Below are 22,955 nucleotides of genomic sequence, written 5' to 3'. Positions count from 1 at the left end.
GAGGGGCTTCTTTGAGAAATCCCGCTGCTCAAGCCTGGGATTTGAATTGCTTGCAAGAGATGTGGGAGATTTGATGCCATCCTTCCTCATTCTTGCTAAATCTTGGAGACAAAACAATCTTTTGAACCAGAGGGGATGCTGGTCTTTTCTGGGCCATTAACGTGAAGCGATAACGAAAAGTGGCCTTAGCATTGCTAAGATGGGCTTTGAATGTTTTCTTTAGATTCCCTACTAATCCCATGCCTAGGTCTTGCTGCCCATTCTCAGGGGTCTTCATCATTCTTCTGTGGAGTCTCCTCATTAGCAACCATCTGCCCCATTGTAGGCTTGTCTTTCTCACCAAAAATCGGGCTTGTAGCAGTTGGGAACGATCTAGCAAAGTGTTCAAATTTGTTGCACTTGAAGCATGCCCCAAAGAATGTGCCAAAGCTAAGCCGGATAACCTTCACTCTAGCCCTTACGTTCACTACAAGATTCTTAGGTTGGGGCTTTCTAAGATCCCACCATATACATACCTTGTTGGCCGCGGGGTCCACTGATCTATTTGATGGAATAAATAGAAGGGTACCTAGGGCTACCACTAGTTATTTCAGATTACTTCTCAACCACAATGGGAGGCTTACAAATTCCACCCATATTGGACACATGTCCTAGAATTCCTCGGAGCATGCATACCAACATCGGTTCAACATCAACAGACTTTAGCCAAGACCTTAGCAACGGCCGCCTCATTAGTGAACTGCATAGAGAAAAAGCCTTTACCCAAGTATTGTGCATTTGAGACACATCCTCCTTGATTGAGAACATTGGGGATGTGGAGCCAATTGATGAGTTCAACTCTTGCAGGCACTCTTCCCATGAAGCCGAAGATCACCGTAGATTTAGCTCGCTCTGCCAGTTGTTTCTTAATCAAGGCCAGAGGAACGGCCATGGTCAATGCGTCCTCCACTTCAACACTTTGGGGAAGTTATTTTTTAAAGGCTTGATATGCCTTATCCCCCTTTGTAGCCTCTTGAGACCCGGATGGCGTCTTGACTTCTTCCAGAGTCCTTGTGTTCAAGGATAGAGCACTTAAAATCTCGGCCACTTCTTTTTCAAGATCCAATTTCGGCCAGTCCTTGCATCCCTTTAGCTCCTCTTTATTCATCCCCAATATACTATTTTGGTCACCCCCGATCCCCTTCGGGGCACCATCTCCTCCGCCTAGATTGCCCTCGATTATTGTTGGGTCTTTACCATTCCCGCCCGAAGAGGAGACCTTGCCCTCCCCCTACTCCCCATCACTACTTCCGCGTACGATGGCTTGTGCTTCATGGGCTCCCGATCTAAATCCGCCTTGGCATGTATTACAAGACCCATGTGAAAGAACCGAACTCTTTTCTTTCTCTCTCTCTCCCCATTTTTTTGTCTCATATTTTTCTTTTTCTTCTCTTTTTTTTTTTCTATGGATCGTGATATGTGTTGGGCTGGGCTTTAAATCTAACCAGATGAACTCCACTTATGGTGACAAGGCAGTTGACTTTAATCGTGGTCGATCACAAAAATTCCCAAGGCAATCAAATGGATCGCGTTCCAATCCAGGCCCACCCCTCCCAGGCAATGATCGGTCAGTTGTCTATTATCACGTTAGCAAGGTTGCCTCTGCGTACTCCTCAACCTTCAAGTGATCGATTGCGATCCGTGGGATGGATCGGTGGTGACAAAGCTTAGTGAGTAGAAACTAGGGCCTAAGCCTCCGAGCACTACTCAAACATGACGCACTCCAGCAACCACCCCCCCCCCCCCCCCCCCCCCCCGGCCCCCCCCAACTGTCACATTACCCGGGAGCCTCACGTCGCTGATCCTTTGAATCAAAGCCCTGTATGCTTGCATGTAGACTCTCCTGCTTTGATTCTTGTTGTGCCAAGTTCAGACCAGTGCTACACCATACTCCGAATCTTGCTGCACCAAGCTCAGACCTCGCACACTGGTGCATCCAAAATCGGTATGTGCGACAATGCGCTCTATGCCAAGGCAGTCAGAGTTGCCAAGGTGAAGAGCAGGAAAATGAAAGAATTAGGCTTGTTAAAGCCTGCAAAATATGTGCCTATTGAGGCAGCAGTTTGTTATATGGGCCCGTCGAGGATGGTGCCAGTGATGTGAAGTGTGGAGCTTGTTAGGGTAAGGCCTATGATTGAATATGTTTCTTGGGAATTACCTGTTGGTGAAGTGTCTATTCCATTTGTGGAGGAGCTTGTCAGCAAAGATGAGCCTTTTGTTTAAGAGAGCTTGCGTGTGGAGGAGTTAGCAGATGCCAAGTGTCCAGTGCAACTTCAAGAGGTGGAGCTTGTTCTCGTGGAGTGCTTGTATGAAAGGGTAACATATTGTGGCCAAGTGGTAGGTGCTAAAAGTTTAGGGTTGGATGACGAAAGTGGGCACAACGATGGTCCAGCTTTTGTGGAGCAGCTAGAGGATGATGAAACTGATATCGAATCGGCCTATAGTGAAGATGATGAGGCTACAAGCTCGAACTTTTGGGAAACGAGCGAGGAGGATAGAGATACGAGCCGGGAGACAAAATCCGAAGGGTCGATGTTAGTAAAAGTGAAGTTACCTTGCTATATGTATGAAGATGTGGTGGTTGCCACTATGAATAAAGAGCAGGGAAGAGTGTCAGAGCTTGGGAACGAAGACTTGCAAGCGAGGGTGTTATGCAGCACCATGTTGATGACGATGCTCATCAAGGTACCTGTGGAAGGTGCTTTGATTGTACACCATGTACAGGGGTTTTCCAAGAAGAAGAGAGCTGCGACGGCTATGGAAGAAGAACAGGTTGAAGAAGATGACACACAAGAGGTGTCAAATATTGGTCAAAGGGAAGAGCAGTTGCAATTGCCTATGGATTGCATGGGTAGTGCCTTGGATACAGGTTCTTTTGGCCAAAAATGCATTGAAGATGAAGCTGATTGGGGGTTTGATGACCCGGTGGGTGAGATGGATAAAGAGACACAGGTGTTGGCTGGAAAAGCTTTGACCAGAATGCAGGTGATACGAGGGTCTGTCCTTCTACAAATGGAGGTTTCTTTTGGAGAGCAAAAGTCTGCTGCTATGGTGGTGCCGACAGAGGCAATTATGGAGGTGAGTATGGAAGTGATGGTGACCAAGGTGCCTATGTTGAAAGAGTTTTCTGCTAAGCGGAGGAGTCCTTTTGAGCATGAAGAAAAGCCCAAGGGTGTCGACTTGTTCAAGCTGTCAAAGGAAGTTTGTGTGTGGTGGTTGAAAGATATGCTCATAAGTGCAGGTGTAGAGTGGGCTATCGAGCAGGTACAAGATTTGCTTGAGGAGGATCTCACTTTATATGGTTGGGAGGGAGGACATGGTATGTTCCATATCAGTCATAGCACGTCTAATTGGAGTGGTGATGTATTTGGTGATGGTTTTCTGAAGTGGGTAGTTTACCGACAGATGTTGGGAGCAGGGGAAACATGCCGAGCGCAACTTATGTGGATGGTTGGCTAGATTCACGGGTGTGGCACTATGTGAGCCTGATGCAGGTAGATGGGCATGACCAATGCCAAGTGTTTGACCCAGGTGGTGTCCATGTTGTAAAGAAGGGGGTTGGACAACCCGCTTGAGCAAGTGCGGTGGGTGGAAGAAAATAGCTTTTGTACATATGGTTGTGGTTTTGGAATGCTTTTCAGTTTGGTGTTGCAGTTTTTTTAGGTGCGATAAACATGTGTATTGTTGAACATGAATGTTCAACAAGTGGGTGGGCAATGATGGTGCATCCACAGTCGGTATGTGCAAGAACGCGCTCAATGCCAAGCTATTGGGTGCTAGCAGGTGCAAGACAAAGGGCTAAAGTAGGTATGGAGGACCTGAGAAGGCAAATGATAGTGGAAGTGTGTGTCTAATGCGGTTTTTTGGTCAAAAAGGCCCCAAAATGGTCCAATTGGGGTGATAGGTAAAGGTGCCCGAGATGTTGATTTGATACTCTAGAATATGGTCTTTGAGATGCTCTGCAAGTTGGTCCAGACCGCTCCTCAAACGGAGTCTCGGTGTGAAAGTTATGATTGTCCGAAGATGGAATGCTTTGCAGATACCCGACGGGCAGGGCAGGTACAAAAAGGTTTTCAAAACTGGGATCAATGGATACGCGTGTAAAGCTCAAGCTGGGAAGTATGCCGGTCTTTTTGGTTCGCCATTGGGAGCTCAAATGTGCAAGTTATGGGCCGATGGGAATTCGTCGGGGGCCAGTTTTGGCATGGTTTGACCATCTCAATGGGAGTGCCATGTGGAGGTCTCTTATCCTCGCTAGGGTTCTAGAAGCGAGTCTGCACCGTGTAGGGCCAGCCAAAAGTGACGGCTCAATGATCGGATTTACATTGAACGAAATGCGGCTCGGCAAAGTGAGATGCAATTTACGAGGAGGTGTGTATAAATGACTCCATTCTCATCACTTAGAACCTACACACAACTCTACCCCATGGCAGATTGTCACATCGAGTCTCAAGCCATGATCAAATAACTATTCTAAGTCATTAAGCATGAACACGGACTGCAGCCTCCGATTAGCCATCTCGCTCTCTCTATTCTTTGCACGGACGCTGCCCTTTGCATGCAGGTCCAACGACCAGTGTTGGTTTGGAAACTGCCTGTGCACAACCACCGAGAGAGAGGCGGACAGAGTGCACGCACGCACGCGCACACACGCACACACACACACATAGAGAGAGAGAGAGAGAGAGAGAGAGAGAGAGAGAGAGAGAGAGAGAGAGAGAGAGAGAGAGAGAGAGAGAGAGAGAGAGAGAGAGAGAGAGAGAGAGAGAGAGAGAGAGAGAGAGAGCTACTCTTCTTTGCCAGAGGACCGCTCGCCAAGGTTGAAACTCTTGAGCTGTCTCTTCTCCATTGCCCTGACACTGGGAGACAAAAAACTCCTTGCCCATCCAGCTGACACATGGGCATCTCTCTCTCTCCAATCTCCATTCGAAACCTTGCAGTGGAAGAGGCAACTCGCCTTTCCTCTCACTACCACCATCCTCTTCATGCAGACAACCCTAAATCCGCAACTTCTTTCGCTCCCCCTAATATCCCTCTCAACAGCGACTACCTTATCTCTGTCTTTGGCTTGCAGTGATGAAAGAGCTGCGACTTTGCAGTTCAGCTTGGCAAGGCTTTCACCTACACCTGCCCGGAACGAGGATCACCTCCTGCTCGTACCCCGCTCCCCTTGCACACACATGCCATCACAACAGAGAGATAATTAGCACCTGGATCTAGGCCCTTCTCTGCAAATGAGCACGCACTAAACATATCTAAGAGTTCTAAGAGCTATCCAACCATCAAAAAATCTAGCGCTCTCTCTCTCTCTCTCTCTCTCTCTCTCTCTCTACATGTCTCCCTCCACCACGTGTCGTGTGCACTTTTCCCAAAAAAAATTCAGAAAGAAAGCATCTCCGAAGACGAGAGAACAAAGAACAATCTTGCTTGCCTCCACGTGTATGCTCCTCGCCTTTTCATCTCAAAACTATTGAAGGCATCTCCCAAGATTCTTTCTAATAAGCCCCAAACGAAAAACTATTTTGGCTGGGGCTACTAACAAAAAGAGGTTTTTTTAGAAAGTGGGATTTTGGAAAGGAGGGGGGAAGGAAAAAAGGCGAGCAACAATTTTTCGAAAAGAAGGGTTTTTTTCCTGCTTGGGCTTAGAAAGGAGAAGGGAGAATTGGAAGAAGAAAGGGTTGAGTACGCACGGGGGCGAGGCCGCACAAGGGAGGTGGCCGAAGTAGCGGCTTGGAAAGGGAAAATTCGAGAACAATCACCAAGGTATCCCCTCACGCGGATGAGTGGAGAAGAGAGATGGCAACTAAGGAGCGGATCGGGGTCCTTTAGACAAAGAAAAGTGTTTGATGGACCGCGAAGAGTTTTTTTGGAGCTTCTTGCACAAGAGGTTGTGCCTGTGGAGTGAAACCATGTGTTTTTCTTTTGGGGATAGTCATGGTTATGGTGTTCCGAAGGTTGTGATCAATCTTTTGAAGCGAGGTCAAGTTCACTTTGGTATTTTCAAGCGTTGATTTCCCCTTCCCCTTTTCTCTTTTCCTTGCTCTTGTTTGTGTCGTGCAGTTTCGACAGTGTGGAAGGGTGTGCCCCCCAAACAGACGGTGCTTGTTGTGTGCAAAGAGGGCGAGTAAGAGGAATCATGTGTGTTCAGAGGGTCGAGATCAACCGTAGAGGTGTACATGTGGACGGGAGGTCTTGTTAGCGGTAGGTGCATCGGATAGAGTGCAAGGGAGGCCCTTCTAGTGAAGATTGTCTTTTTTAAAGGTGTTTCTAAGAGGACAGGGGTGCTGTGAATACCCTGAGCTATATAGGGGCAAGTGTCCCCCCCTCTCCAACGCAAAGCTCAAACCTCAAATACCAAGCTCAGATCTCCCGCTCCAATATCTTCACGCATGCATAACTTACACAAGAAGATAAAAAATTAACCAAGTCTTTTTTTCTTTTGTAGAAGTCACAATCGTGAGTGAATTATATTAACAACCCAAAAGAATTACAATTACTACTCATGCTCGTGTCGAGCCATGACCTCTTCCAACAAACTTCAGTACATTGGAAATAGGGGGCCACCTTGTGGCAAAAGTATAATACCATGACATTAAAGCTTAGACTCTTACCCATGCAATTTTGATATTACTGCGGTCGTGCACAAAAAATTTCGTGAAGTTTTGATGTCATATCCAAAAGTTATTCTTGAAATACTAGAAAGTAAGCATTAGCCACTTTTGCGTCCCATTCCAAGACTAGTGTTAAGCATTTATACATGTTAAAGATGACAATAAATAACTATATAACACTTTAACCCCACAAATGTGACTTTAAAGCCAAGATGTCCACTCATTTGAAGTTCCCTATATTATGCATGCTGAAGAGATACATTTTATATAATTTACATCATGGGCCTATTTGAAATCCCCCTAATCTCCTCTAATGTATACATAAAAGTATACAATTTTGAACTATTAATAATTCTCTTCGGTTAAGACATGCGATATGATACACATTTTGAAAAGTGATCGTTTGAACCTTTAAAGGGAGTCATATTGACAAACAATGAAAAAACTTCAAAAACAACATATATTTTTTGGCATATCTTAGGTTGAAAGATCATTTTCAAGCACGCTGCAGTCACCCTCTATACAGAGAAACGGAGTTGATTGCTAAAGACAACCTAGGTAGTAGCCTCTTGAACTCCTCTTGAACAAATTGTTTACTGGAGAAAAGCATCTTAAAGAGCAGCGTATATATGCATCTGGCTCAGGTTTGAGAAATGCTGCCCAGCGGAAGCTCTACGATGAACTTGGAATTGCCGCAGCGGATGCACCTGTTGATCAGCTTTTGTGCCTCGGTAGAATACTATATAAAGCTCCATCAGATGGCAAGTGGGGAGAGCATGAACGTACGCACAGGATTTGCTTACTTGGTGTTTTGGTGTGTAAATGTTCAGAAGACCATGAATGTCGGCCCGGGGTTTGTTAATTCATTTCTGTTGTGTGCAAATTCTAAGGTTGGAAGAGAGTATTGTATGATTACAATGTCTCAGCCTAGGTCGTGCTCACTCTTGGTGTAGACTTGGCTGTGAAAATCCACATAGCATGCTATTGATATTCAAGAAAGCTCTACAGATTATTTTAATTTGTGTTTTGCAGTGGACTATTTGCTTTTTCTTGTCCGTGATGTGACCGTAGAACCCAATCCTGAGGAAGTAGCGGATGTGATGTATGTAAACAAGGAACAACTGAAGTAGCTGCTGAAGAAAGCTAATGTGGGTGATGAGGATGTGAAACTCTCTCCATGGTTCAGGCTTGTGGTCGACAATTTTCTGTTTGATTGGTGGAGCAAGCTTGAAAATGGTTCTTTGGCCACTATTGCCAGCATGGGGCAGATTCACAAGCTCTATTGAATGTTAAGAGGGTTTTTCTATGACACAAATAAGAAAACAATTTGTCAGTATTCCAGGCATGTTACGTGTATCGACGTGTCCGATGTGTTGCAAGATGTCATAGTTGAGACATTGACGTCAGAGAAAGCAATCTATCATTGGCTTTTCCCAAAAAAATTGTTAGGAAAGATACAAGCTTTTGGTTGCATTGAGTGAGGCCCGTGTCACACTGGGACACGCGGCCATTCCACTTTTTGGAAGATGGCCAGCCAAACGCGTCACATTAGGCTATATCCTAAACAATGCTAACTTCCCCCAGCGAATCCGATGTAGCCAAATGGTAAGGCGTCCGTCTTTCGAGCTGACTAGCAGGTCTCGAAACCTGTGAGCGTCATTCGCGCCTGCGCTTTTTGCAGTTGGCCGCTTCATTAGAAAGTTGGCCGGCCTCTCTTGCCCGCCCCTCTGACAAAGGCTCGAGGCCAAGTTTTGCCTTTTCATTGGCAAATGAAACGACGCCATCTCAGCATGGCCTTGCACACCCCGTCCCAATGTGACACGGGCCTGAGTGTTGGGGAAAATTTATTTTTGCAACCATACACAATGCCTTCTTATGATTTTAAAGAGGAAATATAGCTATTTTCCTTAAAATCTAGGCGAGATTTTTCCTTTTCCTCTTGCTCTCAACCAGCCATTTTCATTTTCAAACTGGCACCATAGTAAGTTGAGACACACTTTTCCTGAACACTGCATTAAGCTATTTGAAAACCTAATTTCACGAGTCTTTTTGCAAGGGTGCTTTAGAGTGATTCAAATTTGTTTCAAACCTGACAACTCATAAAATATATCCAACTTGTGCTAAAAGCAGCAACCATTACACCTCTACAAATGGCAACACAAGGATGCACAACTTGTCAGTACTCCCGCCATGCTACTTTGTATCGACGTGTCTAGTGTGTTTCAAGATGTTATAGTTGAGACATTGTCGTTAGAGAAAGCAATCTATCATTGGCTTTCCCCAAAAATTTTGTTAGAAAACCGCAAGTTCAAATTCTTTTTGGCAACCATACAAAATGCCTTTTTATAGCTATTTTTTACAATTTTTCTTAAAATCTAGGTGAGATTTTTCCTTTTCCTCCTATCAAGTGTCAACCACCAAAAGGTAATCTCATAACTACAACGCTATGCACAACACATGAATGCAACATCCGTTTGCATCGAAGTTATCAAAGGTTTTGTACATTAAAGAGAAGCTAGGTGTCTACAAGACAAAGTTGGGGGCATTGACATTCTACAAGGGCTCCCTTGTTTCCTTTCTTCCACAATCCCTAGTTTTACTAATTCAGGAGAAGTGATGGAAGTGGTCAAACAATACACCAAACAACCAACCATTATGACATGTCTTATGCCAAAATGTAAGCCATGGCGCTTCACAATGAAGCAAGATTGGCTACACCTCCTTCCAACATTTAAACTGCTCTTTTTCGTATTCTTCCTCTGGTCTCTTAGATAAGTAATTATATATAGACTAATCAACAACGGGAATCCTTAAACAATAGTGCATGTAAATGTAATATATGGTGCTTCATAATCAAGCAAGATTGGTTGCACCTCCTTCCAACATACAACGAACCAAACACAAAAAAGTTGATAAAAAGATTACTAAGGTCCAGTAGAGCTGTCAGTCCGCAAAGTTTGAAGGCAAATCTGCCATGACAAATTATGGAATAGTTTTCAATGGTGAGTCACCATCAACCACCATGGAAGTGGGACCATCATTCTCCATGATACCTTCTTGAGGCTGCAAACTATCTGGGAAACAAAATACTCTAGACTTGATGACAGTTTTCCTCACTGTAAAACCAAGCACACACATGAACCTCACCTCCTTCTGAGGTTTCAGATGGACCGCGCTGTCATGCTCTTCATATTCATCATGTGCGATGTCTTCCATATGCATATCATCAAAGGATGAACCGCTGCCCACATTGGAAATCTTTGCACTTGGCTCAAATGCCAAGGCAAGCTTGTGAAGCACCCATACAGTCTTGGCAAGTTGCAAAAACTTGAGGTGGAGATTCCGTCATTCCTGTTGAGCAGATCCAAGTTAGTTTCCTTACCTGCTGACAAGAGCCGCAACTTGATTTCCTCACATACAACATATGCCTTGGCATGGACAAAAAATTCAAAATCTTTGTCCTCGTCCAATAACTGTGAAGCCACTGTATCACGACACCTTCTAAAAGAGTGGAATAGCTGAGATTTTCGCTTTGATGGTATCTCAAAGGGAGGATCACGCCTGTCTATGAGGAGATCCCCAAACCTTTAAAAACAATTCTGCAAAGCAAAGCCTGCAGAGCAGCTTTTATATTGGAAGGACTTGTCTGCTCAAAGGGAATGTTGAATAGTGCTAAGTTGAAGTTGGTGTTCCTTTTTAATCTTGAGAAGAACTCGCTTGCACAGACAGCAATGGCGTCATTAACTCCATCTACTGCAGTTTGCAAAAGTGATGGGGGGGCTGCCGAATCTTGATATGAGCCACTCTCTACCATAGCTTTCTGGGAGTAAAGATGTTCTAGCTGGTCTATTTTGGAGGATAGATCCATGCACTTATTCTGATACTCCGTGACCTGCTTGTTGAGGTATTTTGTCAGTTTAAGATTCTGCTGATAATTGTGGGCAAGCGCGGCAATGCCGAGGAGAGAGAAAATGAAAGCTTCTTGTGAGAGATTGAAAGAGAGAAAAGCTGCAACCACTAGCGGACAGCCTCAGGTGACGGTGACGTAAACTCGCATGCCTTCTCCACAGCTTTAATGCACTCCTGAGTCCTCAGCAGGCTGCCCTTGTTTCCTCCTCTATCCCATCGAGTCATGTCGTCCTGCAACCCCCGCCTTCACGCAAAGCCCACTCGTCGTCCACGTGGACGCCATCCATCAAAGGACGTCCAACCCGGCCCAACACTAAGGCCTTTCTTGAGCAGGCCAAAAATGGCCGGTTCAAATTTGGGCAAGAAGGTTCTTGAGCCGGTTCAAATTATCCAATTTTTAGTTATGATATGAGATTCTTAGTTTGATTATCCCTCTCAAATTTAGAGTTAACCTACTCATATGCTTGTGAAAAGGTTCCAAAGTCAGGTCCACAAAAAATGTTTCCCGAGCCCTGCTTTAGTTATTACCTCAAGTTTCAACTGTGAATGAAATTCTCAAAATGAAAAGATGGGTAAAAATGAAACAACTCAATTTTATTCCTATTTTAGTCAGCAAAAAGAGAAGTGATCTCTATAGCCTTTGCCCTTTGGGCTGGCCAAAAAGTATAATGCACAATGGTTGTGAATTGGTTTTACTAATCTCTAAGTTGCGCTTGAGCTATTTTACTAATGTGTTTGCACACAGTCCAGAATTCAGTGGCTTTAAACAATAGTTAACATAACCATAAGAGCAAAAGGAGGTTGTTTCATCCACTTATTTCACCATTGCCGTGGGGTGGCTCCCTATTAGCCAATGTACTAATGTTCACTCGAAGACGTCATGGCTCGTCACGAGTATGACTAGTTTTTATATTTCTTTTGGGTGCTAATATAATCTACTCATGATTGTGAGTTTTGAAGAAAAAAAAAGGGTTGTTTCAACTCAGCTAAATTTGTCATTTGTTGCAATATATGCCCTTGTGAAGACGTGTAATCGATTGACTCTTGGCTGCAATACCAATGTTAGCTTTTTGGCTAAATATGTTGACTATGAACATTCAAATCCACAAGAGGGACTAAGCTCGTGTTATCCACCCAAGCCATAGAGGGAATCATCATTGAAAATGGTCCTAGCATGATCGCCAAAATGGAATGAGTTGAACACATATGACAGCTATTCTAGATTGGTCAGCTAGACTTAGTTACGACTTCAAACATCAAATCAGACAAAGATTGGAATGAAATGCAAAGAATGAAACTAAAATATAGATTGAACTCGAAATTGAGACTGAACTGAAATGTATCCATATTAATATAGGCAAAGTGCAACCATGTGAGCCAAGCTTGCTCTAAGCTTCATGATAAGAGTTACAAAGTATGAGAGCATGAAGAGCTCCAAGACACTAAACAGGGAAATTTAAGAGTCTTCCAAAATGACTAGTCGAGGAGAGATCCTACAAAATGAATACTAAGCCCTATTTATAGCCTCCGGATTGGGCCTCTAATCGATTGTCCACTATGTCGGTAACGGAGGTAACTCACCCTGGAAATTACCAATCTAGCCGCTCATCTATTGAGTCAATTGGTCATTCTTTGTGCCGTCTACATTGAGCTATATGTAGTGGTATGTGTGCCCTCACTAACACGGATGCATGCTCACTATGTTGCGGGTGCTCTCACCCCTAAACTCCGGGCATGGCAATGTACTTGACACTTTTTTTGTTCTATCAATCAAGCAACTGTCTATAATTATTGGAAGAGATGCAAATTGATGTTCAAAGTATTCTGTATCCACAAAGTTGTGTCATGCGCTAAAAACAACCTGACAGCTTCAACGCTCTTCTTACCTTACCTCTATTTCAGGAGTATCTGACGAATGTGTAGTAAAAAAGCTCAATCCAATCGAAACATATATTCTAGTGGCCACGGGGGGCTTCTCGGGGCTTAATCAATGCTAATTTAAACAATGTGGAGAGATATATTGGGAGCTGTTGTTAAGAAGGTCACTTGATTTAAAGACGATGGATATGGGCACATAGATGGAGATGGAGGGAGGTGCGATCAAGGGAAAGAGCTATGTATGGGCAAGGAGGTGGTGCAAGTGAGGAAGGGTTGATGTGCTCAGGGGGTGTGAGCGACGAGGGATTTGATGAGGAGTTGTCTGTGCTGCTGCGCCACACCAAGGTCATCGTGACAGGCAATAATCGAACAAAATCTGTTCTAGTTGGCCTGCAAGGAGTTGTGAAGAAGGTTGTGTGCTCAGGGGTGCGAGTGACGAGGGCTTTGATGAGGAGTTGTCTGTGCTGCTGCGCCACACCGAGGTCATCGTGACAGGCAATAATCGAACAAAATCTGTTCTAGTTGGCCTGCAAGGAGTTGTGAAGAAGGTTGTTGGCCTTGGAGTCTTGCATTGGCTGGTACAATGCCATGCCATCATATCTCATTGCATTATCTTGGGAATGTATGCTTTGCTATGTTGCATTGTCTTGAGAGAAAAACAAACATCCCCCATACCACCTCTGTCAATGTTTGAAGGCCTCTCTCTCGCATCTAAATTCCACATTTTAATTTTCATGTTTAGGGTTAGATTTATTTCTACCTTTGAAGCAAGCATTCTCTCAGCTGCATTGAGAGGGATCTATTAATCTTTAAACAGTCGCAATATAGAATACCTTGACCATACTTTTTAGCCAATTATCTGCTAGAAATTATAAACGTGTAATTTGGTTATATTCTAAAGCTTAGTTGCATGAGCTTTGGACTCAAAGAGACCATAGGTATCCAACTTAATTGCACATCTAATTACATTCTTCCAGCTTGACAATTATTTGCACATGAACCTTCCTTAGGCAATGAAATAATTTAATCTTTACCATTCTACCTAAAAGCTAATCTAATCATTGCACCATTCAATATCCTGCCCTTGGTTAAAAACCCTATGTTATAGAAGGTAACCTCTGCAGAAAGCATCAATCCTTATCTAAGAAAATATTTATTTTCTGAGGAGTGTTTTTTTTCACAAAAAATTACTAATCATCTCTGCAGGCCATCGTGACTCCTCACCTTGTTTATTTTGAACATGCTTTGGATAAAGCGAATCTATCTTTTCCCGAGCCCTGAACTAAAGTTGTCATTTTTGTTGGTTAAAACTTTATGAAAGGAATTTCTCCTTTAGAGCTTTAATCTTTAAAGATTTTTTTTTTTGAGATTTTAAAGCTAATCCAATGAGGAACTAATTTTTTTTTATTAGAAGGTAAAAATTTGAATTAAAGAAAGTGAAAATGTTACATGGATCCACAGGTAGGGGGAGGGTCACCCCGAGACGTTAGAGTTTTATGACTTATTAACTTAGAAATTTAAAGCTTTTAAAGTGGGATTTACAATTTAGGGATCTACAGTTTTAATTTGTAAAAGGCGCTCCAGAGCTTAAAAATGTAGAATTTTTAAAGTGGGGTGTAGAGCATAGGGATCTAAAGCTTAGGGTGTAGAGCTTAAGGGTGCCTTTTTAATTCAATTCACTATGCTTATGTTTTTTTTTAAAGCTTAGAGATGTAGAGATTTTAAAGTGGGATCTAGCCTCATATCGACGCCTAAAATTGACACATTTTTTTTTGTCAAGGGTTAGGTAATAACTAAAGTTGTCATTTTTGTTGGTTAAAACTTTATGGAAGGAATTTATCCTTTAGAGATTTAATCTTTAAAGAATATTTTTGTTGAGATTTTAAAGCTAATCCAATGAGGAATTAGAGTTTTTTTTTAATTAGAAGGTAAAAATTTGAATTAAAGAAAGTGAAAATGTTACATGGATCCACAGATAGGGGGAGGGTCACCCCGAGACGTTAGAGTTTTAGGGCTTACTAACTTAGAACTTTAAAGCTTTTAAAGTGGGATTTACAACTTAGGGATCTACAATTTTAATTTGTAAAAGACGCTCTAGAGCTTAAAAATGTAGAATTTTTAAAGTGGGGTGTAGAGCATAGGGATCTAAAGCTTAGGGTGTAGAGCTTAAGGGTGCTTTTTTAATTCAATTCACTATGCTTATGTTTTTTTAAAAAGCTTAGAGATGTAGAGATTTTAAAGTGGAATCTAGCCTCAGATCAAGGCTTAAATTGATGTTTTTTTTTTTTGGTCAAGGATTAGGTAATAACTAAAGTTGTCATTTTTGTTGGTTAAAACTTTATGGAAGGAATTTATCCTTTAGAGCTTTAATCTTTAAAGATTTTTTTTTTTGAGATTTTAAAGCTAATCCAATGAGGAACTAGAGTTTTTTTTAATTAGAAGGTAAAAATTTGAATTAAAGAAAGTGAAAATGTTACATGGATCCACAGGTAGGGGGAGGGTCACCCCGAGACGTTAGAGTTTAGGGCTTACTAACTTAGAACTTTAAAGCTTTTAAAGTGGGATTTACAACTTAGGGATCTACAATTTTAATTTGTAAAAGGCGCTCTAGAGCTTAAAAATGTAGAATTTTTAAAGTGGGGTGTAGAGCATAGGGATCTAAAGCTTAGGGTGTAGAGCTTAAGGGTGGTTTTTTAATTCAATTCACTATGCTAATGTTTTTTTTAAAAGCTTAGAGTCGTAGAGATTTTAAAGTGGGATCTAGCCTTAGATCAAGGCCTAAAATTGACGCCTTTTTTTGTCAAGGGCTATTTTGCCTATCAAAACATGTGCTTTAAAAAAAACTCATGTCATTTGACATGCTAGAATCTCAAAATTGCCTATCATTTTTTGTGTTTATATCTATAAGTTAATGATATATATGGAAAATTATATAAATTGATTGCATTACACAGAGCATATGAAAGGGTACTTCAAAAATTGCATCTCAAGAAGAAAATTTTATCAGGCCTGGCATGATTCCATACATTATGTTTGTGTTTATCCTATCAAAACACCACTTTGATACTCTTCAATCCTTTATCGCGGTCAACATTTATGGTGTAATCTGTAAATCACGTTCTCTATGGATCAATATGATTACCATCCTAGTAGTTTTTTGTTTCACTTTCATGTTCTTTATTAGTTTCCTTAATTTGGCAGGCTGTGATTTTATCACTTGTTTTAAGTGTTTAACAAGAGGTGAAAAGGTGTGCAGTTGAGACACATGAATATGCAATGAGAAGATTAAGTTGAGGAAGAAATCATGGCATGCACTCAAAAACATCTTATAGAGAGAGTTAACACACGACCGCAAGCGGTATAGCACACATGCAAAAGTGAGAATAACATTGAAGGCAAAGCCGCCAAGCGGCTTCGGCGAACAATGGATGCCTCTCCTCATCACTATATGGCATGGCCATATGGCGCAAAGGGGATCTAGGTCCCAAATTTGGGGGAGTGAGCCGGTTTTAATCTCAACCATCGGATCATGCAATGAACTAGGGGCAAACTAGGGGTGAACTATGCTTAATTAGGGGAGAAGTAGGGACGGATAAACTAGGGTGTGATCATGTGTCATGCTAACATGGGAAGCGATGCACTAGCATGAGGGTAGGGCATTTGTGTGGCAACCGAGAGGTCTTGGGTTCGACCCACACCCCGCGAGGCAAGTGAACTAGGGATGAACTTGAGCCACCCCGAGCTCACCCCTAGTTCATCGCACGATTGGATGATTGAGATTAAAGCTGCTCCGCGTGCCCAAATTTGGACCCTAGATCCCTCTTGGTTGGACCCGTGTGAGATAGTGATGAGGAATGCCTCTCTGCTTGAATAATTAAATGAGTGTTTACAATCACATGGAATTTTCTTTTTGTACACTAGTTTGGTACCACAATCAATCGGACATTACAATGTCTTTTTTGAATCATTTTGTGGAAAATATCAAGACAAAGTTATTATGAATTTCCACCAAGTTACATAATGTATGACTTGCCTCATGGGCATAGCACATAAAAAAAGCACAATAAAATTATTTTGAGAATCAATATTTCACTAGACAAAAGGTTCCACTATAACACTATGTCTACAAAAGTGTGTGTATATTCTACTATGTGGTGAATAAATCATATTTTAAAAAAGGTTGACTTTGAGTTACATGAATATGTGGTGCTTGAAAGTATATAGAGTGGCACATAAAGTATTGTTATAAACAAAATTCATTCGACTTATGAAAAAATCATTAAATCTTCCACTGGATAGGACAAAAATAGGCGAAAACATGGAACATTGATGGGTCCATTTAGATTAAAAAAAACTTTTTCCTACATTGAAAATGGTTTGGGTTTCCATATTGATATTTTCTCTATTGGTAGCTTTCCTACAAAATCCCGTTTGATAGGTGTTTTGACTTTAGAAATGACCTATGATTTTACATTATAATGTCCAGTTACTAATAAGACATATTAAAAAAGTAAAACAAAAGAATATTTTAATGCCTTCATAAAAAAGATAAATTTAATAAACATAGAAAATAATAAACAATTTGATGAAATGAATCTATGTGAAGTACTTAAATGAAAGGAATTGATACAAATCAAAATATTAAAAAAAATTATAAAATCAACACTTCACATCATGGATCAAACTTCTATAAATACACTCTTTAAACTATCATAAATGTTCTGTGAGCTTACATTATTGTCTCTAGTACATGACATCAAGGGCTAAACAGAATCTTTCACAAACGCAACATCCTGTGAAACCAAGGTACTCTTTTTTTGTGGACAGTACAACCTGTAACCTTTGCTTTGAACGGTATAACAATTTCTGTTTGCATTTCATAGCCTTATCATATAATTTTTTGCGTTGCATTTTGTGGCACCAAAGCATAAGCCAAACAACCAAAAACATGCACCTGGTCAATATAAAGCTTTTGATCATGCCATGCTTCATAAGGAGTCATAGACTCCAAAGCTTTTGTAGGACACTTCTTAAGTACATAAGTAGCACACATGATGGCCTCAAGCCAAAACAAATGTGGCAATGCTTGACTCTTTACCATACATCGTGCCATCTCCGTAAGCGACCTGTTTTTGTTCTCAGCAATACCATTTTGCTGAAGTGTATATGGCACTGTACATTGGTGTTTTATCCCATGACTAGCCAAAAATGCATTAAATTCATGAGACATATACTCCCCCTCTTGATTAAAACAAAGGGTGCCCATGGTACATTTAGAGACATTTTCAGCCATAGCCAGAAATTGCTTGAAGCACATAAACACTTCAAACTTACCTTTAAGCGGAGTAATCATCAATGAAAGTCACCAAAGGTAATTTCCCAAGGATGCAGTTTGCATGGGCCCACAAACATCCTTATGCACAAGCTTCTGTCGGGGATAATGGATCTCTTGCAATAGCAATGTCCATAATGTATCAAACTTGACAACTTTAGGATTTCCTTGGGTCATAAGTCTCCAAGTACTAGCAAAAGTCTAGCAAGAATCTGGCAAAGCATCAAGGACAGTCTCCACAAGGGAACTGTCAGAACTGACTTTACCTGTGCAAAAATAAGTTGCTCATTAATATCCTTGATACCAACAATGAAAACGTCCATTTCATCTTCCTCGTGCATAATCTGTGACTCTAGCTCTTTACGCAAACAATGCAATTTTAGTTTCATTGCGACTTGCATAAAGACCAACCATAATATCCCCACCCTATTTGCAGATTTACGTGAACAAATGTGAGGATTACTAGTGTGATTCACATATAATGCAATCAATGCATGAGCCTATGCCTCTCTAACATCCCAACGAGCCTGCTCAGCTGTAGGGAAAATGGCTCTAGAAACAACCATCCTGCCACCAAAACCTGCAACATCTTCAACATCGGTTGTATCCTCAGAACCAGGGCGTACATAAAGGCCCTACACAACATTCAAATGCCCTTTGAGACAAGAACATGTTGCGTGATGTAAGCCCACAATGGGTAATGTCCCCATCCAATTTATCCTCAACAACGAACATCGTGAAGACATCTGTGTTTTTGTCAGCCATGGCGAATGCATGCACCTGATGTGAAAACTGTCCGAAAAGAGGAGAAATGAAGCAAGATCAACACGTGCTATATAACACAACCCAAAGAAGATTGTAAGGGACCTATTATGCAAAAAATGGCACTCACAAAAATTCTACACAAAAGGATGAAATTGCCAGCGTAGTACTGTTTGTAGTGAAAATGGAGGCCGAAATGAGCCCGAATGGAAAATGTGAGCAGACTAAGCTTTTTACAAGCTTTCCCGACGTATTTGTCGACTTGTTGATGCTCACCAAAGCTCACTAAAATCAGAGAAAGTGAGTAGGCATGTGCTGGCGATACTAGCAACTAAGCCCAAGAGGATGCAACCTGCTTTGATACTTATTGTTGGAAATAGGGTTGCAAGAAAACGCACACAGCTTCGAGAAGATGAAGGAATCACAAGGCACACAACAGAGAGCAGTATTACTTAGTGTGCTATGGAAATAAGATAGCCCTAGAGTGATGGGTGTATACACAATGCATGGGGGGGAAAAACTCCTAGTGAGGGAAAAAATGCCCCGGTCGTCGTAAGGTTGTTCACACACATCACTACCACATATATATGGTAACATCCTATTATTATGCCACGGATTAAAACTTGAGGTTAGCCTAAGATGAGACCCTCTGAGGTTTTGGTTGTTATGGAAGGTGAGGAGGAGCAGAGGTGGGGCAAGGATAGACTCCTACTCAAGGGGGTTTCTAGGGAGAGGAACCCTAGCTGGGCAGCCTAGGGACCCCCCCTGTTGGTGGCGACCATCCTCATTCTTGGACTATTGGGTGGCACAGCTTCCCACTATGTCCACGAGGAAAATCTTGATTACTTTAGGCTTCGGGAAGCCTCGTAATGCCGGACAGCATCACCTAGAGGATGGGGACCTTGGTAACGACACGGTCTTCCACACAACAATAGAGGGCGAGTTTTTTCCATCCTCTCCTCCCTCGTCGTGGGCTTGCTCCTGACCCCAATGCAGTGCATGCAAAATGATATAGAAGGGATGTCTGCCAGAGTAGCTACATGGTGGTCTAACTTTGTTATTGCTCCTTTGGATCTTGCAGATAGAGAATCTCCATGGAGTTTTTTGTCATGGTCTGCCTCTAATAATGTTGTGAATGAAGTGCCTGTTTGCTGTTTTGGGTTTGAGGATATGGTCCTACTCTCATGCTTTGGTGCAGTCCTTTGCGACCTGAGCTAGAGACATGGCTCCATGTGGTGGCGGCAGCATATGAGCTATGGTGGCTTCTTCAACTCATGGTCCACGATTGTTTTTTCTTTATGGCAGTATAGGCTCTTTTTGGTATTGTATGCCTTTTGGTGGTTGTTGCTTGAGGATAATCTTTGCTATAATCAAACCTTGTAGTCTCTTTGCATCCTTGGATATAGTAGATGGACGGTGTGTTTTTAACCCCTTGAGGGCAGGTTTATTGTGGGTGGTAGCTATAGTATTCCTAGTGGCACACTGTTTGGTGATTGTGGTGCCTTTGGTTGAGGGTGGTGGGTGTCCACCGCACTTGTGCTACATGGACTTTGTTAATTCTTTTCTTAGTTAATATATACGAAAAATCAACAAAATCCCCCTCAAACTTGTGGAAATTTCCAAAAATCCCACTATAATTTGAAAATTTTCCAAAATACCCTCGTGCATTTTTTTATAAGAAATTGCTCCAATTTCTCCAAATAGAATATATAAAAGCATAAATACATATTTAGAAAGTTGTTAGCCAAATACCCAAAAAGGTAGCATTTTTATGTGTTAATATTAAGTTATTTTAGATCTTGAGTCCATAATATCATTGAGAATTCACATTCTGACATGCTGAGTTTGTTAAATAGAGTGCTTCGTATACAAACTTGTAAAATATTACCTCTTTTAGCTTTCTATCATCACGAGGGGTAGATTGGCAATTTTGGAAACTTTAATCCAAACTTAAGGGGTGATTTGAGAAATTTTCAAATTACAGGGGAAGTTTTGGCAAATTTCACAAATTTGAAGGGTATTTTTGTAATTTTCTCTAATATATACTTCCAACCCACACTAGATGGATGGGTATTGAAAAAAAACAAAAACTAAGCTGCAAGTTGATGTGGGATGATGTGCTAGAGAATGCCACCATCTACAAGAATATATTAGGGAGCCTTATCTTCTTGACAATCTCACGTGAGCATATTAGAGCTACAAGATTGGCCTTGAGCACAAGTTTATGAAGCTTACGAGGAAGCCACAATTGGATATAGTGAATCATACATTGCACTATGCGACTGCTACCTTGGGTTATGCACTCTTTTATGAGGCCGGCATGAAGGTACAATTCTATGGCTACAGATATGCATTTTGGACGGGTACTCTTTTTGATCCGTGATCTACCACAATGGGTTCATATGCTCACTTGGGAGTGCTGTTATCACATGGAGTAACAATAAGAAATCCACAATCGTTTAGCACAACTTGTCACTGAGTATCAGGCTTTTGTAGTTGCAACACATGATGTAGCATAACTGGAGATGCTACTTGGAGAGTTGGATGTACAGGTTCAAAGCCTAGTTGTCATCTACTACATCAACCTTAATAGCAAATAGAATCTAGTGTTCCGCGTGAGGAAAAAGCACGGTGAATTGCACTTTCACTTCATCAGAGACAGGGTGTTGGCTTGCAATAATGATCGGCAATATCATGGTATGACCATGCAAATTTCCAATACATGAATGATCATGCAAACATGTCAAGAGTGCTAGAGGTCGACATCTCATCATAAAGATCACTCTCAATAGGTGTGGACAATGGAATTTTAAGTTAACATCTCAATAGAAAGGTCACCCTTGCTAGTAGTGAGTTCTATGGGAATTTGTTAGCTACACAAAAACAAAATACATTTTGAATCCTCACATGGTCGTCGTAGCGCTCTCATTACTAGTAATTTTCTTTGTAAAAAAAATCCTCGTTAATCACGAAATGTTACAAACAGCCCTGGCATATCCTTGCACAAGGTTCTCCAAAAGTACATGATGTTGCACCTCTCCAACTACTCTTTTGTGCGGAGCTTGCAATGTTGATTTGTTCTATTAATGAGCTTCCACTAGCAAGTTTTGAGAACCAGGTTAAGACTTCTAAAAGAGTAATTCATTTCTAGACTGACAAACTACTCTCAATACCATAGCCCTAACTATACAAATGTTAGTGAGGAGATTCTCTCATTATTAGTGAAATTGTGGAGGATGTGTTGTCAACACTGTGGAAAGCTAAAGACTTGAAGAAGAGGGCATCACACCATCTTGCAAAGCTCAGCTCCACTTTTGCCTCGCAATTATAGACGTGTATAGCAAGCAAGGTATAGTGGTTGATGGTAGAGTCCTACACTTGGTGGAGTTGATAAAGCCAGAATTGGTGAGGGAGCCACTTGTGTTTTTTAATTATCTTCACTCTACTATGAAGTAAGATATCCTCTTATCTAGTGTGTATCACTATATGTGGATAAGGTGCCAACCATTTGTGACTAGGTCATCTCAAGTATATTGCTTCTTCGAAAAAACCACGTTGATGGTTGATGATCGTAACCGTTTTGCTATGTACCTAACTATGTTAAGAGAGGAGAAATCCATCAGTAATTGCTTCCTTTTTCTTCAGTAATTGCTTCCTTTTTCTTCAATTTAGCAAGAGACAAAAAAATTCATTTACCGACGAACAAGTCATGCGGATTTAATATACTGATAACAAATTAAATTAAACATTAAATCTGCCAAAGATAAAGTTTCTAAAGATCAAAATCAATTGTGGCATGAAGGCGGTGACGCTTCAAAGAGACTCACCTTTTTTATATTTTCTAGGACGCTTTCCTTCAATTCTTGGACTTGATCTCGTACACTTGGAAGCTTTTGTAATTTTTGAAAGTGGTCAAGGCAATATTCCATATGGTCTTTTAGCTTGGGCCTGAAGCAAAAAGAAAGGTATAGTTGCTCATGATTAGATTAGGGTTTTGTTTGAGTGAAAATGGGGTAATCTCTTATTAGAGAAGGGGGTTAGTAGAAGTGTTAGAAGACTTGATTGGCAAACAAACATACCCAAACTCTGTGTCAAGGGCATGTGCCGCAAGTGAACCAGTAGTGTTGTTGTTTGCACCCATGTAGCACTTGTAGAAATCACTTTTCATGCGTTGTAGACACGTGAATGCAATTTTCCGTTCAATTAGATGTTGTGAGACAACCACAAACCCTGCAAAACGAAGTTGCAAGCATAAATAAGCATAAATTCTGCACTCTCGACCTCAAAGAATAGTTGATCTATGATAATCCCCAGGAAGGGATAGGGCACCGGGCCGGGGGGGGCTCCCACGTATGTGTAGCACATGAGTTCACATAGAGGGATTTTTTTTAAATTTTGGAGAGTTACAAAATTACATATACAAG

General features: G+C 41.5%; 1 protein-coding gene and 1 pseudogene across 1 annotated transcript in view; both read right to left on the bottom strand.

The window, feature by feature from the left end:
• LOC147461010 (vesicle-associated membrane protein 724-like) overlaps positions 1 to 22,955 on the bottom strand; it is an 88,558-nt gene that overhangs the window by 2,062 nt on the left and 63,541 nt on the right. Inside the window, exons 2-3 of the mRNA XM_086499972.1 lie at positions 22,611 to 22,761; positions 22,359 to 22,479 (exon numbers count right to left, since the gene is read on the bottom strand). Of these exons, the coding sequence (XP_086356098.1) occupies positions 22,359 to 22,479; positions 22,611 to 22,761 (272 nt within the window). The remainder of the gene's footprint in view (positions 1 to 22,358; positions 22,480 to 22,610; positions 22,762 to 22,955) is intronic.
• LOC147461011 (IRK-interacting protein-like) lies at positions 9,633 to 10,784 on the bottom strand (annotated as a pseudogene).

The sequence above is a fragment of the Adiantum capillus-veneris genome, chromosome 3 (assembly GCF_014529385.1).
Source record: "Adiantum capillus-veneris isolate H3 chromosome 3, ASM1452938v2, whole genome shotgun sequence".
Lineage (NCBI taxonomy): Eukaryota > Viridiplantae > Streptophyta > Polypodiopsida > Polypodiales > Pteridaceae > Adiantum > Adiantum capillus-veneris.
Note: the sequence above shows the minus strand (reverse complement) of the source record. Positions and strands in the feature narration are given on the sequence as shown.